Here is a 17,071-nt window from a genome sequence, read left to right as displayed (position 1 = left end):
TAGATGACAACAACCTGGAGAAGTATTTGTATCAATATATTATTCTTACTATATAAAATGCTCTTACATAGCAGTGAAAAAAAGTAAAGGCTTATTGGTCAAAGGGTAGGCCACGTACCAGTAGCACTGTCATCACCTGGGAGCTGGTTAAAAAGGGAGAATCTCAAGCCCCATCCCAGACCTTCCACATCAGAACCTGCATTTTAATAATATCCCCAAGTGATTGCGGTTTGTGTGCATATTAAATCTGAGAAGGACTGGTGTACAGGAAATGAACAAACAAGTCATAAAAGAAATATAAATGGCCAATTAAAAACATATACAAGGCTGGGTGTGGTGGCTCACATCTGTAATCTCAGCATTTTGGGAGGCTGAGGCAGGAGGATTGTTTGAGCCCAGGAGTTCGAGACCAGATAGGGCAACATGGGAAATCCCTGTCTCTACCAAAAAATACAAAAATTAACCAGGCATGGTGACACTCTCTTGTATTCCCAGCTACTCAGGGAGGCTGATGTGGGAGGATCGCTTGAACCCAGGAAGAACAGGTTGCAGTGAGCTGAGATCATGCCACTGCAGTCCAGCCTGGGCAACAGAGTGAGACCCTGTCTCAAAAAGAAGAACAACAATAATGGAGAGCACAGAAAGCTGAACCATAAACTGGTCGGGGAGAAAATAAAGTAAAAAGTAAATGTTGATAGTGGAGCAGGCTGTGTGTGTGTGTGGAGGCAGAAGGTTTATGGGAACGCCGTACTGTCTGCTCAGTTTTTCTGTGAACTTAAAACTGCTCTAAAAAATAAAGTATTTAAAAGGAAAAAATGTATACCAAATAGATACACCAAAAGTTTATATATGTATAAAGACTTCTGGAAAGTTCATTTTTAGGGAGATTGTTACAGATATGAGCTAAGAAAGGTTTTTACACTTTTTAAAAAAAGGATTGTTTAAAAAAAATCCAAAGAATATGTGACAGAGACTATATGGGGCCTGCAAAGCTTAAAATACTTACCATCTGGTCTTTTACAGAAAGCTGGCCAACCTCTGCTCAGGGAGATCTGCACTTTCTTTCTTTCTTTCTTTCTTTTTTTTTTTTTTGAGACAGAGTCTCGCTCTGTCACCCAGGCTGGAGTACAGTGGCATGATCTCGGCTCACTGCAACCTCTGCCTCCCGGGCTCAAGTAATTCTCCTGCCTTAATCTCCTGAGTAGCTGGGATTACAGGTGGCCGCCACCATGCCTGGCTAATTTTTGTATTTTAAGTAGTGATGGGGTTGCATCATGTTGGGGTCAGGTTGGTCTCAAACTCCTGACCTCAAGTGATCGGCCCGCCTTGGCCTCCCAAAGTGCTGGAATTACAGGTGAGAGTCACTGTGCCTGGTGTTTTTTTTTTGTTTGTTTGTTTTTTGAGACGGTGTCTCACTCTGTTGCCCAGGCTGGAGTGTGGTAGCATGCAATCTTGGCTCACTGCAACCTCTGCCTCCCAGGTTCAAGCAATTTTCCTGCCTCAGCCTCTTGAATAGCTGGGATTACAGGTGAGCACCACTATACCCGGCTAATTTTTGTATTTTAGTAGAGATGGGGTTTCACCATATTGGCCAGGCTGGTCTTGAACTCCTGACCTCAGGTGATCTACCTGCCTTGGTCTCCCAAAGTGTTAGGATTATAGGCATGAGCCACTGCATCTGGTCTGCACTTTGTTTTATACAGTTCTACAATATTTGAAGTTTTTTTTCCCACAAGTTTGCATTGTGCTTTAACTATGATGATACATATTTTTTAGAATATGAGGGAAGGAATGTTTTAAACATATTAAACCAGGGAGTTTCCAAGGGAGAGATGACAGTCATGGGTTCTTAATTTCTGTTTCTGGTTGGGCCAACAAAGCCCCTTCCTCATCCCTCTTTTCTGCTTATCACTAGAGACAGAAATTAAACACCATGGCTTCAGGCTGTCAAAAGCCTAAAACAAAACCAAACAGAACAAAAACAAAAAAAGGCAGGTTGGACAAGTTTGTATTAAAGCATTCTGACTCCTTCACTTTCCCCAGCTCCCTCCATGTCAATCTCTTGGCAGAAACACTGTAGACTTATAAATGGATGACAGATGCAGGCTTTGAGAGGGACCAAAAGGAACACTCTCCACTGGGGTGTGGGGTCAGTCATCCTGGGAGGGGCTGACATTAGAGGGGCAGAGCTCAAGGGCTTACAGCCACAGCCACATATGCCATCTTCTCCTGCGTGGGCTCATTATGGCATTCCTGCAGCTTCCTCAGGAGACTCCACAGAATCCAGGTCGGGTTAGGAAGCTCCACCGCCAGCATTCTCCACACCTCAGCCAGGTGCCTGGAAATCCCAAAGAGCAAGAGGGTTCAGGAGAAAGGCTGATTCCATGCAATCTACAAGAGGTTCTCCTCTCTACTCAGTTCTTCAGGGTGTCAAAAGACTGATTTTGATTTCATAACAGTAACTCCCCAGGTTTTTTTGATTCCTTCTTGTGAGACTCTGTCCCCTACCAAAAAAAAAAAAACCAAAAAAAAAAGTGGTTGTATCCATTATTTGCCAACAAGCAGAGTAGGATTCCTATTGCTCCGTATTTTCTTTTATTTACTTTTTTTTTTTTAATTTTATTATTCTTATTATTTTGACGTGGAGTCTTGCTGTGTCACTCAGGCTGGAGTCAGTGGCACAATCTCATCTCACTGCAACCTCTGTTTCCTGGGTTCAGTCAATTTCCTTGCTTCAGTCTCCCGAGTAGCTGGGATTACAGGTGCCTGCCACCAGCCCGGCTAATTTTTGTATTTTTAGTAGAGCTAAGGTGCCGCCATGTTGGCCAGGCTGGTCTCGAACTCCTGACCTCAAGTGATCTGCCCACCCTGGCCTCCCAAAGTGCTGGGATTACAGGCTGAGCCACTGCACCCAGCCAATTTTTTAAATTTTACTTTAAGTTCCGGGATACATGTGCAGAATGTGCAGGTTTGTTACATAGGTATCCATGTGCCATGGTGGTTTGCTACACCCATCAACCCGTCATCTAGGTGTTAAGCCCACACGCATTAGGTATTTGTCCTGATGGTCTCCCTCCCCTTGCCCCCCACCCCCAAACCCCCCAGGTTTTATCGAATCGAGTTCCCATCGCCTCAGCATGGACTTCAAGGCCATTCATAACCTGGTCCTGACTTAACTTTTCAGCCCCACCACTTCCCCATCACATACTCTGTGCTCAAACCATCCAGACCATTCACCTTTACCTAATAAAACTCAAACTTTGAAAACCCTATAGCTTTGCTTATTTTTTTTTAAAGACAGGGTCTTTTTTTTTTTTTTTTTAAAGACAGGGTCTCACTCTGTCACCTGGGCTGGAGTGCAGTGGTGCCATACACAGCTCACTGCAGCCTTGAACTCCTGGGCTCAAGCAATCCTCCTGCCTCAGCCACCCGAATAGCTGGGACCACAAGCATGTGCCACCATACCTGGCTAATTTTTAAATTTGTTTTTGCAGAGACGGGGTCTCGCCATGTTGCCCAGGCTGGTCTTCAACTCCTGGGCTCAAGCGATCCACCCGCCTCGGCCTCCCAAAGTGCTGGGATTATAGGCATGAGCCACCGTACCCGACCCTTATGTCACTTTCTTAAACTGGAAGACTCTTTCCAAAACTCTTCTCTACCCATCAAAACCCTTCAAGGTCCAGCTCCAGCATCACGTCTCCTAGGAATCCTTGTTTGCTTCTTCACCATGTCTTTCATAAGAGTTCTCATAGCACTTAAAAAATTTCTTTTTCTTAGAGGTCGCTTCAATCTTATGTGTGCTATCATCAGTTCTTTATGTGTGTATCTGTTCCCTCTGAAGGAAAGGATTCTTTCTGGCTCTTCTTCTAGGAATTCCTCAGGGACTTGCACAATGCCAGGTTCATAGAAGGCATTACAGACACATGTATTCAATCTCGTCTGTGGTCCTCAAATTTTGGCTAAAGTTAATCTTTGAAATAAAGCTTCGATCCTGCTTAGAAGAGATAGCTTCTAAAGAAAAATAATATGTAATAACTTCTCTGTCATTGATTCAAATGTAGGACCTGAGAGTTACATAAACATTGTGGAAGAACATACTTACAGTGGGAAGAAAATTGGGAGTTACTCATGCTTTTAATTCATTCTTGTATTTTCAGAATCTACTTAGGCATCTTTGTACGCTAGAGTAAGTTTTTAAAGTGTGAACTTCCAGGCCAGATGTGGTGGCCTATAATCCTGTAATCCCAGCACTTTGGGAGGCTGAGAAGGGAGGATTGCTTGAGCCCAGGAGTTCAAGAGCAGCCTGGGAAACATGGCGAAACCCTGTCTCTACAAAAAAAGTAAAATTAGCCAGGTGTGGTGGTGTGTGCCTGCAGTCCCAGCTACTCAGGAGGCTGAGGTGGGAGGATCATTTGAACCCAGGAGGCAGAGACTGAGGTGAGACAAAATCATACCACTGCACTCCAGCCTGGGTGGCAGGGTGAGACTCGGGGGGAAAAAAAAGAAAAGAAAAGAAAAAGAAAGAAAAAAAAGTATGGTCTTCCAACTGTGAGAATCATCCTAAAACTTGAGAGGCTTAAAGACTATCCCAACATTTCACTCCTCACCTCAGTGATTCTAATTTGTTAATAAAACAAAGTAAGAAGGTCCCAAAGAACTCCTAAAGAAAAGGCCAGAAAGGCAATATAGGATGCTGAAAAAGCTCACAGCTGCAGAATGATGAGATGGCAGAACAGGAACATTGATCTGGGATGACATAAAGAAATTCCCATGTTTACTTACCCTTGGTTATTTTCTCTGAATTCCTGAGGGAGTAAACGAAGTGCTTTGAGAAGCTGTTTACTGTGAGAGAAGTGGTGCAAAATGCTTTTGGTTTGCCGCACATTTTAAGTGTGCTGAAAATGCATTTGAATTTAGAAAGCGCACAGCCTTTAAGCCAATGGTTCACGAATTTCAATGCGAGAAACACCTGGAGAGTTTGTTTAAAATACGGAAAAAATCTTCCCACCTCCAGTGATTCCGATTCTGTAGTTGTGACATGGGTTTTGTTTGCCCATCATCCCTCTGGGAAACTACCTTTTCAAGATCCTTAATAATAATCCTATTTGGTTTGTGTAGTTTGGTGGGAGCTGACTCCAAGCCAGGTTAACCAGAGTCCTGCCCGGGACATCTGTCAGAGCTAAAAAGGAAATGACACCCCCTTTCCACTGCAGTTTTGAGCTGATGGTAACCATTTTTGCCACCTTTAGTGCAAGTCCATCTGAGAGATTAATGGAGCCCTGATGAAAACTGAGTCTCGGGATTCAATCCTGATGACAGACCCTTGGACTTTGCTGTAATATAAGCCTCTACAATTCCTTAAGGTAGTGTGAGCTCAGTTTCTGCTACCTCCAACCAAGAGTCCTGACTAATACAGTAGGTCTGATGTAGGGTCTTGGAAAATGCTTTTTTTCTTTGAGACAGGGTTTTACTCTGACACTCAGGTTGGAGTGCAGTGGCATGATCATAGCTCACTGCAGTCTCAATTTCCCGGGCTCAGGTAATTCTCCCACCTCTGCCTCCTGAGTATTTGGAACTACAGGGGTGTGCCACCACAACTGGCTAATTTTGCACTTTCTGTAGAGACAGGGTTTCACCATATTGCTCAGGCTGGTCTTGAACTCTTGGGCTCAGGCCATCTACCCACCTCAACCTCCTAAAGTGCTAGGATTACAGGTATGAGCCACCATACCTCGTCAGAAGATGCATTTCTTTTTTTTTTAAACAAGCTTCATAGGGGATTCTGAGGCAGTGTTTCAGACACTTTAACAAACACTGCGCTAGGAGACCGAAGAAGCCTACATCTTTAAGAACAAATATCTTGTTGTAGCGTCCTTACAGAATAGAAAGGGAAACAGCCTCTTGTCTCTTCTGGTGGAGTGCTGGGACAGAGCACTGCACCAGGGTAGTATGAGGGACATATGTCACATATGCACTCTATGACTTCTTTGTTTGGTCCTGCAGTAGTGAACTGAGTTCCTCAAAGTATTTCATGTCCCATAGAGAAACAGTCAGTGGTGAAAATGTAGTGTAATTCCTGAGTCAGTAAATGATATCACCATTAACTTGGCCTCCAAAGTCAAAAACTGAGGAGTGGGGAGTTAGCCTGAATGCCTTCTTCCTCCCTGCCATTCCTTTCTGATTCAATCAAGGTCTGCCTACAGATGCTCTTATTTCCTTTTGTCTTTTTCTTTTTTTTTTTTGAAACAGAGTTTCGCTCTGTCGCCCAGGCTGGAGTGAAGTGGTGCGATCTTAGCTCACTGCAACCTCCGCCTCCCGGGTTCAAGCAATTCTCCTGCCTCAGCCTGCAGAGTAGCTGGGATTACAGGCACATGCCACCAAGCCTGGCTAATTTTTTTACTTTTAGTAGAGACGGGGTTCGCCATGTTGGCCAGAATGATCTCGCACTCCTGACCTCAGGTGATCCACTCGCCTTGGCCTCCCAAAGTGCTAGGATTACAGGTGTGAGCCATGGCGTCTGGCCAATGCTCCTGTTTCTTTACTCCCTCCTCCTCTCCATCTCTGGAGGCATGCCCTAATCAGGGCATCATCATCTTTTGCCTGAAAAGGTGCAACTGCTTCACTGCCTGTCCTTCTTCCTATCTGGCAGAACAGGCTCTAATCCATCTCCACCAGAGTCACACTAAAAATCCACATCTGATGATGTAAGTCCCTTAACTAAAGTTCTTCAGTGGCTTCCCAACTCCCGTAATATCAAGTTCACTATCCCAATTCTTAGTTGGTCCCAATCTATCGCTACTAACTTCTGACCACTTTTTAAAAGCAGCTTTAGTGGCTGGGCATGGTAGCTTGCATCTGAAATCCCAGCACTTTGGGAGGCCGAAACGGGCGGATCACGAGGTCAGGAGATTGAGACCATCCTGGCCAACATGCTTCAGCTCTAGCCATCACATCACTTTCCAGGTGGCAGGAAGAAGAAAGATGATGAGCCCACTCTCTCCCTTTAAGGTTATTTGTCATAGGTTGCATGTACTACTTCAATTTGCATCCAGAATTTAGACAAACGGTCACACCTATATGCAAAACATCTAGGAAATAAGAGTATTTCAAATACCCAACTAAAGTTCACGGATTCTATTACTATAGAAAATGAAAAAATAATTAGTGAATACTGTCTTAAGTATACAACTCACTGACTTTTAGTAAATTTGCAAAGTTGTGCAACCATGACGACAATCCAATTTTAGAACATTTCCATCACTGCAAAAAGATCCCTGGTATCTGAGCCCTTCTTACTATCCACTTTTCTCTCCAGCCACTTTGACCTGCATCTGGCTTTCAGCTTTCATCAGCTTGGGGGCAGCTCTGCTTTCAGAAATCATTTCCTGACCCTTCGTTTAATTAAGTCCCGACCTAGGGGCTTCCACAGAACTCCCTACTTAGCTTTAGAATACTTATGCATCTACGTGGCTACCAGATGGTGCTGCTTAAGGGCGGGGTGCATGTCCTGTCCATTACTTATAGGGCCTAATAGCACCTTGCACATAGTTGATGCTTTAGGTAGTCTCCTAAGAACAATCACCCCAATCTATATGTAAATCCACTAATGTGTGGAGTCCTAGTAACTAGGGAAAGGAAGCCAGGCTGGTAGGAGCAGGGGAAAGTAAAAAGAAAAAGCAGATAAACGTAAGTCTGCCTTTCTTCATGGTCTAGGACACGGCCCTTCTGCACAATTAACTCACCATCTTCCTCTGCCCAACTATCGCCAGACACCTGCAAACTAGCTCATTGCAACTTGGCATTATCTATACTGCACAAGGCCCTCTTCAACACACAGCATGAACACTATGCTGTAAAATCTCCACCAAGCCTTTGTCTCCTGGCAGTTGGCTTCTCTTTTGCAGGCTGCCCGTTGTCTCTCTGGCACCGTTATTTTCCTACTTTCTCTAATAAATCTGCCTTCCTCTACCGACAACTGTCCTGGTAAATTCTTTTACCCGAGCGCCACCGGCCCAGTCACTGCTCCCCTGTGACATAATGAACTTCAAGTAAATGACAAAAATATAATCAGAATAACATTTCCTGGCTGGGCACGGTGGCTCATGCCTGTAATCCCAGCACTCTGGGAGGTCGAGGAGGGCAGATCACGAGGTCAGGAGATCGAGACCACGGTGAGACCCCGTCTCTACTAAAAATATAAAAAATTAGCCAGGCGTGGTGGCAGGCGCCTGTAGTCCCAGCTACGCGGGAGGCTGAGGCAGGAGAATGGCGTGAACCCAGGAGGCAGAGCTTGCAGCAAGCCGAGATCACGCCACTGCACTCCAGTCTGGGCGACAGAGCAAGACTCCATCTCAAAACAATAAATAAACAAATAACATTTCCTGAGTAAAGTCAGTTAAATTTTTAAAAGACTCCATAGTTTGCATATGATCTACAGCAGTTCTCAAAGTCCTCCCAGAGGTAGAACAAATACAAGCAATAGAATAACACTAAAAGTATACTTAAAAAAATTAAATAGGGCAGCACACGGTGGCTCACGTCTGTCACCCTAGCACTTTGGGAGGCTGCGGCAGGTGGATCACTTGAGCCCAGAAGTTCAAGACCAGTCTGGGTAACATCAAGAAACCACAAAAAATAAAAAATTTAGCTAGGCCTAGTGGTGTGAGCCTGTAGTCCCAGTTGCTCCAGTGGCTGAGGTGGGAAGATTCTTTGAGCCTGGAAGGTTGAGGCTGCAGCGAACTATGACTGTGTCACTACATTGCAGCCTGGGTGATAGAGAAAGACTCTGTCTCAAAAAAAAACAAACAAAAAACAAAACTAAATATATTTAATATTTTGTACTTAGATTTATTTATTTATTTATTTATTTATTTATTTAGAGACAGAGTCTTGCTCTGTCTCCCAGGCTAGAGTGCACTGGCGCGATCTCGGCTCACTGCAACCTCCACCTCCCAGGTTCAAGAGATTCTCCTGCCTCAGCCTCCCAAGTAGCTGGGATTACAGGTGCGCACCACCACACCAGGCTAATTTTTGTGGGGTTTTTTTTTTGTTTTTTTTTTTTTGAGACAGAGTCTCACTCAGTCACCCAGGCTGGAGTGCAGTGGCATGATCTCAACTCACTGCAACCTCCGCCTCCTGGGTTGACACCATTCTCCTGCCTCAGCCTCCCTAGTAGCTGGGACTACAGGTGCCCACCACTGCACCCAGCTAATTTTTTTGTGTTTTTACTAGAGACGGGGTTTCACTCTGTTAGCCAGGATGGTCTCGATCTCCTGACCTCGTGATCCGCCCGTCTCAGCCTCCCAAAGTGCTGGGATTACAAGCGTGAGCCACTGTGCCTGGCCTAAGTTTTGTGTTTTTTTTAGTAGAGATGGGGTTTCACCATGTTGGCCAGGCTGGTCTGGAACTCCTGACCTTCAGTGATCCACCCACTTCAGCCTCTGAAAGATTTATTTTTAAGTAAGAGTTGAGTACAGATAAGCTGTAGCAAGTACCAAACATTTAAGAACAATTTGTTAGAGAAATATACAAAAGCAAGCTCAAAAAAATTTTTAAAAATTTAAAAAGCTTGAGTGTGGTGGTACACACCTATAGTCTCAGCTACTCAGGCGGCTAAGGTGGGAAGATCACTTGAGCCCAGGAGTTCAAGGCTGCAGTGAGTTATGATTGAGACGCTGTCTCTTTAAAAAAAAAAAAAAAAAAAGTAAGACTGTTACTCCAGGCTGGAGTGCAGTGACTATTCACAAGTCCAATCATCATGTACTATGGCCCCAAACTCCTGGGCTCAAGTGATTTTCCTGCCTCAGGCTCCTGAGTAGCTGGGACTACAGGTGCGTGCCACCATGCCCAGCTTTAAAAAAAATCTGCATTAATTTTTTCTCTGGATGGGTAAAAGTATTCCGTTATTCGATTTAGTTCAGTTTAGAGAACATAGTAAGCACTACACCAAGATATTATGTGACAGCCATTCACTTAAAATAATACTTTTCAAATAGTTTAAAGCAGGGAAATCTCTTCTTAAATAAAATAGTTGCCCAGAATCACAATAGAGAAAGCAGACAAAAAAAGGTGTTGCTCTGGTTAAAGTGCGGTGGGGGCATGGGACTTTATTCTGAAGCCTTCCTACCGCTTCCATAGGCATCTTTGTGGAAATTTCCAGGGTGCCTCCAAATGTGAAACACACTAGTCAAAAATACCATCTTTATACCTACTATGTACCCACAAAAATAAACAAAAAATCCATCCTGTTTGATCCTTTCTCTGATTCCAGTCTTCTTTATGTATGCATATTTACTTTTTAAATGTATATATTTATTGCCTTATTTTTAGGCAAAATCATTCTCAAGTGAGTTGCAGACATTATGACACTTTACCCCTAAATAACTTTAGTATCTGATCTCCTAAGAATAAGGACATCCTTCTGTATAACCATAGTATTTCATACCTAAGAAAATTACACTAATTTTTTTTGTTTGTCTGAGACAGAGTCTCACTCTGTCACCCAGGCTGGAGTGCAGTGGTGTGATCTCGGCTCACTGCAACCTCCTCCTCCTGGGTTCAAGTGATTCTTCTGCCTCAGCCTCCCAAATACCTGGGATGAGAGCCATCTGCCACCATGCCCAGGTAAATTTTGTATTTTTAGTAAATTTTGTATTTTTTGTATTCACCATGTTGGCCAGGCTGGTCCTGAACTCCTGGCCTTAAGTGATCTGCCCACTTCTGCCTCCCAAAGTGCTGGGATTGCAGGTGTCAGCCACTGTGCCTGCCCAGAAAATTACACCAATTTAATATTCTAGTATAGAGTCCATATTTAAATTTTCTCCAAGCTTTCTTTATAGCTTTTGTTTTTGAACCAGGATCCAATCAAGGTCACACAATGCATTTGGGTATGTTTTTGAGTATCTTTTTATCTAGGACAGTTCCCTCACCACCAGTTTTACTTCCATGATGTTAACTTTTTTGAAGAGTCCAGTTCAATTATCTTACAGAATGTTCTTCATTTGGGATTTGTGGGATTCTTTTCTGATGATTATGTAGTATATTCTGATTTATATCACCAGCTTTATGTATATCGTGTCTTCTCTACAATAGAATCATTAGATTTTTTAGGGCAACCATCTTTCACAATACCCATAGCTGTGTCACATACTCCAGTTTAATCCAGAGGCTGTACGGGGTTCTGTTACCTGTTATATGGCACTGGATGACACAGAAGGAAGTTGAGCACTATATCTGTATACTTGGGTCTGGATGCAAATAAACTCACGGTATTTATGATTTGTTGGCGGACTCTAGGCTGGCTGATTATGGATAACTGGGCACAGATAACTCCCATAATTTCTGGCACCTGAAGAGGAAAAAGAAATTACTAAGACTGTAATCCTGTAGGACACTGATGGCTATTGAGGATATTGTGGCCATTTCTGAAAGGTCCTAGGGGAGTGACTTCTTCTTAAAGACAGGGTCTTGCTCTGTTGCCCAGCCTGGAATGCAGCAGTACAAACACAGCTCACTGCAGCCTTGAGCCCCTGGCCTCAAATGATCCTCCCACTTCCGCCTCCCGAGTAGCTGGGACTATAGGCACACATCACCACACCCAGGTCATTGTTGTATTTTTTGTAGAGACAAGGTCTCTCTATGTTGCCCAGGCTGGTCTCGAACTCCTGGGCTCAAGTGATCCTCCTGCCTTGGCCTCCCAAAGTGCTGGAATTACAGGTATGAGCCACTGCACCCAACCCCTAGGGGGTGACTTTTAAACAAACTGTTTATTATTTTTTAAAGTTTATAATCAAAATCACTTAAAATACATCTGTATGTGTGTATACATATGTAAAGGATTTGGAAGGATTTATAATCAAAGCTGTCAATACTGTATTTTTGAGTGATAGAATATTAGATTTTTTGCTTCTGTATTTTTTCTAATTTTTCCTCAATAATTGATGTATTGATTTTACAACAAGACAAACTAATAAAAGTGTTGCAAGGAAGCTGGGCTTTTTTCCACTGTGACTCTTGAGAATGGCAGTGGAGTCCTTACCTATCTTCCTCCCAGAGATGTCCATCAGGCTCAGGTAAGGCAAACCGGAGCCATTGGGCTTTGGTCCATTTCTCTGCTTGGACCAGTCTTCCTACCCACAGATGCATGGGTTCCTGTCTCTGTGGAAATGTCACCTTCTCAGAGAGGCACACCTCAACCGCTTAATATAAAATGGCCATCATGAGCACCAGTAGGCTGGGCACGGTGTCTCATGTCTCATGGCGGTAATCCCAGTACTCTGGGAGGCTGAGGCAGGCGGATCACTTGAGGTCAGGAGTTTGAGACCAGCCTTGCCAACATGGTGAAACCCCATCTCTGCTAAAAATACAAAAAATTAGCTGGGCGTCATGGCAGGCGCCTATAATCCCAGCTACTTGGGAGGCTGAGGTGGAAGAATCACAGCAACCTGGGAGGTGGAGGTAACAGTGAGCCGAGACTGCACCACTGCACTCAAGCTTGAGCAACACAGCAAAATGCTGCCTCCAGAAAAAAAAAAATTCTGGCTAACACAGGGTAAATTTACTGAGGTTTTGGGGAAAGATTCTCTTCCCTGAATAAAGACATAAAAAGGAAGGCAACATCTTTCTTCTTCTTGGACATAGTCTACTCTGCTCAGAAAGTCCAAAATTGCTCCAACTACCTTATGACCACATGAATAGACAAGGTAGAAGGATGAAGAAACCCCTGGGTCTTTGATAACACCGTTGAATCACTGAATTAATCTTGGAAAATACTCTGTGTCCAGACTTGTTATTATGTGAGAGAATAAATCCTTGGGCTAAGCTTCTACCTGCTGGGCTTTTTTGCTGCTAAAAGCACCCAACTGATACAAATGCCCATCTCACCATGCTCGTATAATGTCATTCTTTTTGCATCTTTGCGATTTTAATAGGGTAAAAAAAAGGGTGCTCATCATTTGTTGTTGTTGTTTTTAAATTTGTTTTATTTGTTGCTGTTTTTTGAGACAAGATCTCCTTCTGTCGCCCAGGCTGAAATGTAAAGGCATGATCATGGCTCCCTGCAGCCTTGTCTTACTGGGCTCAAGCACTCCTCCTGCCTCAGCTTCCCAAGTAGCTGGCAACACAGGTGTGTGCCACCATGCCTGGCTAATTTTTAAAATTTTTTTTGTAGAGATGGGGTCTCACTATGTTGCCTAGGCTGGTCTTGAACTTCTGGGTTCAAGCAATTTGCCTGCCTCAACCTCCCAAACTGCTGGGATTATAAGTGTGAGCCACTACACCCGGCCGGTTCTCATCATTCTTAAATTACTTTTTATTTGTACCCAAGTACAATATGGGAACACAATTTAAAAAGTCCAGTGGCATTTCAAGCTTCTTTCCTCCCTCTTCCTCGGGTCTGTTCTCCAGAGACAAGGGTTCTTTTACCCCTTTTGTCTCTTCCAGCATGTCCTTCTCTATTTCTAAATAACATAACTATATAGTTACTTCTTGATGTTTTAATTTTATATACATTTAGATAAATTCTCTTAATTTTGATTTCTAAGTCTGCCTCCTTCTAGGGTCACTTATGGCTTTTTATTTACTTTTATTTATTTATTTATTTATTTATTTATTTTGAGGCAGGGTCTCACTCTGTTGCCCAAGCTAGAGGGCAGTGGTGCAATCTCAGCTCACTACAGCCTCCGCCTCCTGGGTTCAAGCAATTCTCCTGCCTCAGCCATCCAAATAGCAGGTGTGCACCATCATACCTGGCTAATTTTTGTATTTTAAGTGGAGACAGGGTTTCGCTATGTTGCTGAGGCTGATTTTGAACTCTTGAGCTCAAGCCATCTGCCCACCTTGGGCTCCCAAAGTGCTGGGATTACAGGCATGAGCCACTGCGCCCGACCACTTACAGCTTTTTAAATCTTGATACCTTTAACCCATCTGGATGAGTACCTAAATTAAAGTATTCTCATATGTGTTAGTTATATCTCCCCAGAAAAACTCTACTCTTATAGAAAATATGGACCACATCTTTTTTTTTTTTTTTTTTTTTTTTTTTTTTTTTGAGATGGAGTCTCGCTCTGTCGCCCAGGTTGGAGTGCAGTGGTGCGATCTTGGCTCACTGCAACCTCCACCTCCCGGGTTCAAGCGATTCTCCTGCCTCAACCTCCTGAGTAGCTGGGACTACAGGCACATGCCACCACGCCCAACTAATTTTTGTATTTTTAGCAGAGACAGGGTTTCACCGTGTTGGCCAGGATGGTCTTGATTTCTTGACCTCGTGATCCACCCACCTCAGCCTCCCAAAGTGCTGGGATTACAGATGTGAGTCACCGCACCCCGTCATGGACCACATCTTAGATTTTAAAAAAAAAATCTCCCTCTCTAGTTACAAACACAGTGATTGTTTGGTATATGTTTATAGAATGGATATTCGTGACTAAACAGACTAAGGCTTTGACCCTGTATCCACGAGTAGTCATTCTCAGCTGAATAGGACAAGCAGAAACCTCAGTAGCTGCAGAGATGAAGAGGTCCTACTGGCTTTTTGAACCCAGGAAACAGACACTGAAAGTTTACCTTCTCAAATCGGAACTCTGCATTTTTCGTCAAAGTTAGCAGTAATTTTCCTGCTGATAGCTGGATGTAGGGATGATTCAGGTTTTTCAGGGTATCAAATGTAGTCATTATTAACTGGCAGATCTCATCTGAATCGAGAAAACCTTCCAAGATCTGAAATGATGTAGGAAAATGAATTTCCAAGAAATATGGAAATATGGTATGATAGAAAGTGCCCTGAACAAGGACTCGAGTCTAAGTTAACAATTAGAGAAGTGGACAAAGATGTACAAGGCTGTTTTATTTGAGTCTTGTGGTTTGGTTTTGTTTTTGGAGATAGCATCTTACTCTGTCACCCAGGCAGGGGCACAATCACGGCTCACTGTAGCCTCAACCTCTTGGGCTCAAGTGATCCTCCTGCCTCAGCCTTCTGAGTAGCTGAGGCTACAGGCACCTGCTACCACACTCTGATAATTTTTAGATTTTTTGGTAAAGACAGGGGTCTCACTATGTTGCCCAGGCTGGCTGTGAACTCTTGGCCCAAGCGATCCTCCCGCCTCAGCCTCCCAAAGTGTTGGGATTATAGGCGTGAGCCATGCACCCAGCCCAGTCTTGTTTATTATGGTAAAAAGGTGGAAGCAATCCAAATGTCCACTGCTAGCATCTGTGCATGGACTTTTGCTGCTCTGACACTGAGGCTGGAGTGCAGTGGTATGATCACAGCTCACTGTAGCCTGGACTCCCAGGCTCAAGTAATCCTCTGACTTGTTTCCTGAGAAGCTAGGACTACAGGTATGCACCACCACACCCAGCTAATTTTTTATTTGTAGAGATGGGTCTCGCTATGTTGCCCAGGATGGTCTGGAATCCTGGGCTCAAGTGATCCTTCCACTTCAGCCTCCCTAAGTGCTGGGATGACAGGGGTGAGCCACTGCACCCAGCCTGCTGCTCTGACATTTAGAAAGAAGTTTTATTGGCCAGGTGCAGTGGCTCATGCCTGTAATCCCAGCTCTTTGGGAGCCTAAAGCGGGAGAAACACTTGAGCTCACGATTCGAGACTAGCTGCTTGGCCAACATGAAGAAACCCTGTCTCTACTAAAATGAAGAAACCCTGTCTCTACTAAAAATACAAAAATTAGTTGGGTGTGGTGGTGCATGTCTGTAATCCCAGCTACTTGGGAGGCTGAGGGAGGAGAATCACTTGAACCCGGGAGGCAGAGGTTGCTGTGAGATGAGATTGTGCCACTGCACTTCAGCCTGGGTGACAGAGCGAGACTCTGTCTCAAAAATAAAATAATAAAATAAAATAAATTTTAAAAAATAATAAAATAAAATAAAATAAGCCTGGCATAGTGGCTCACGTCTGCAATCCGACTACTTTGGGAGGCTGAGGCAGGTGGATCACCTGAGGTCAGAGTTCAAGACCAGCCTGACAAACATGGAGAAACCCTGTCTCTACTAAAAATACAAAATTAGCTGGGCGTGGTGGCGAATCCCAGCTACTCAAGAGGCTGAGGCAGGAGAATCGCTTGAACCCAAGAGGCGGAGGTTGCAGCGAGCCAAGATTGAGCCATTGCACTCCAGCCTGGGCGACAAGAGTGAAACTCTGTCTCAAAGAAACACCTCTCCCCAAACAAAACAAAACAAAACAAAACAAGAAAAGAAAAGAAAAAGAAGCTGTATTATGAGATCTTCAGAAAGAGTCACACTTTTATAGGATAGGACTTAAAAAAAAAGGCCCTAATGTTACACAGCTGAAAGGTTCCCAGGCATAATTAAAATGCCTTGTCTGGAGACAACATACTAAAAAATGTGTCATTCTGTCTTTCTTTGCATTTAGTAGTAGATAAAGTCCTTCACATGATTATAATAGGCTTAATTTACTGGGCACTTACTAGTATATTTTTTTTTTTTTTTTGAGACGGAGTCTCGCTCTGTCGCCCAGGCTGGAGTGCAGTGGCCAGATCTCAGTTCACTGCAAGCTCCGCCTCCCGGGTTCCCGCCATTCTCCTGCCTCAGCCTCCTGAGTACCTGGGACGACAGGTGCCCGCCACCTCGCCCGGCTAGATTTTTTGTATTTTTTAGTAGAGACGGGGTTTCACCGTGTTAGCCAGGATGGTCTCGATCTCCTGACCTCGTGATCCGCCCGTCTCAGCCTCCCAAAGTGCTGGGATTACAGGCTTGAGCCACCGCGCCCGGCCGTAAATTTTTTTTTTTTTTTTACAATTTACACTGTTTACAATTCAGTCGTGGTTTAGCAAAGCATTTTCCATACGATATCTCATTTAACCACGACTGAATTGTAAACAGTGTAAATTTAAAAAAAAATTGTAAAACCTGTCCCAATTTTTACAGATCTCCATCGTGCAGATGAGAAAATTGATGTGCAGAGAGATGAAATTACTTGGTACTTTTCACCCCACATGAGTAAGATCCGTGGGTTTTCTTTATTTTCCCCTAGCCCCTAGAATGCCTGGTACCTAGTGGATGTATAAGTATTTATTGAATAATGCATAACTACATTAATTTA

The 17,071-nt window shown here is 43.8% G+C and overlaps 1 protein-coding gene across 1 annotated transcript in view; it reads right to left on the bottom strand.

Moving 5' to 3' along the window:
- The window catches only part of MROH8 (maestro heat like repeat family member 8), an 87,786-nt gene that overhangs the window by 28,327 nt on the left and 42,388 nt on the right, over nt 1-17,071 (bottom strand). The window contains exons 11-13 of the mRNA XM_073006805.1: nt 14,563-14,715; nt 11,187-11,347; nt 2,203-2,338 (exon numbers count right to left, since the gene is read on the bottom strand). Coding sequence (XP_072862906.1) covers nt 2,203-2,338; nt 11,187-11,347; nt 14,563-14,715 — 450 coding nt within the window. The remainder of the gene's footprint in view (nt 1-2,202; nt 2,339-11,186; nt 11,348-14,562; nt 14,716-17,071) is intronic.

This window comes from Chlorocebus sabaeus, chromosome 2 (genome assembly GCF_047675955.1).
Source record: "Chlorocebus sabaeus isolate Y175 chromosome 2, mChlSab1.0.hap1, whole genome shotgun sequence".
Classification (NCBI taxonomy): domain Eukaryota; kingdom Metazoa; phylum Chordata; class Mammalia; order Primates; family Cercopithecidae; genus Chlorocebus; species Chlorocebus sabaeus.
This window is presented reverse-complemented; position numbering and strand designations above follow the sequence as displayed.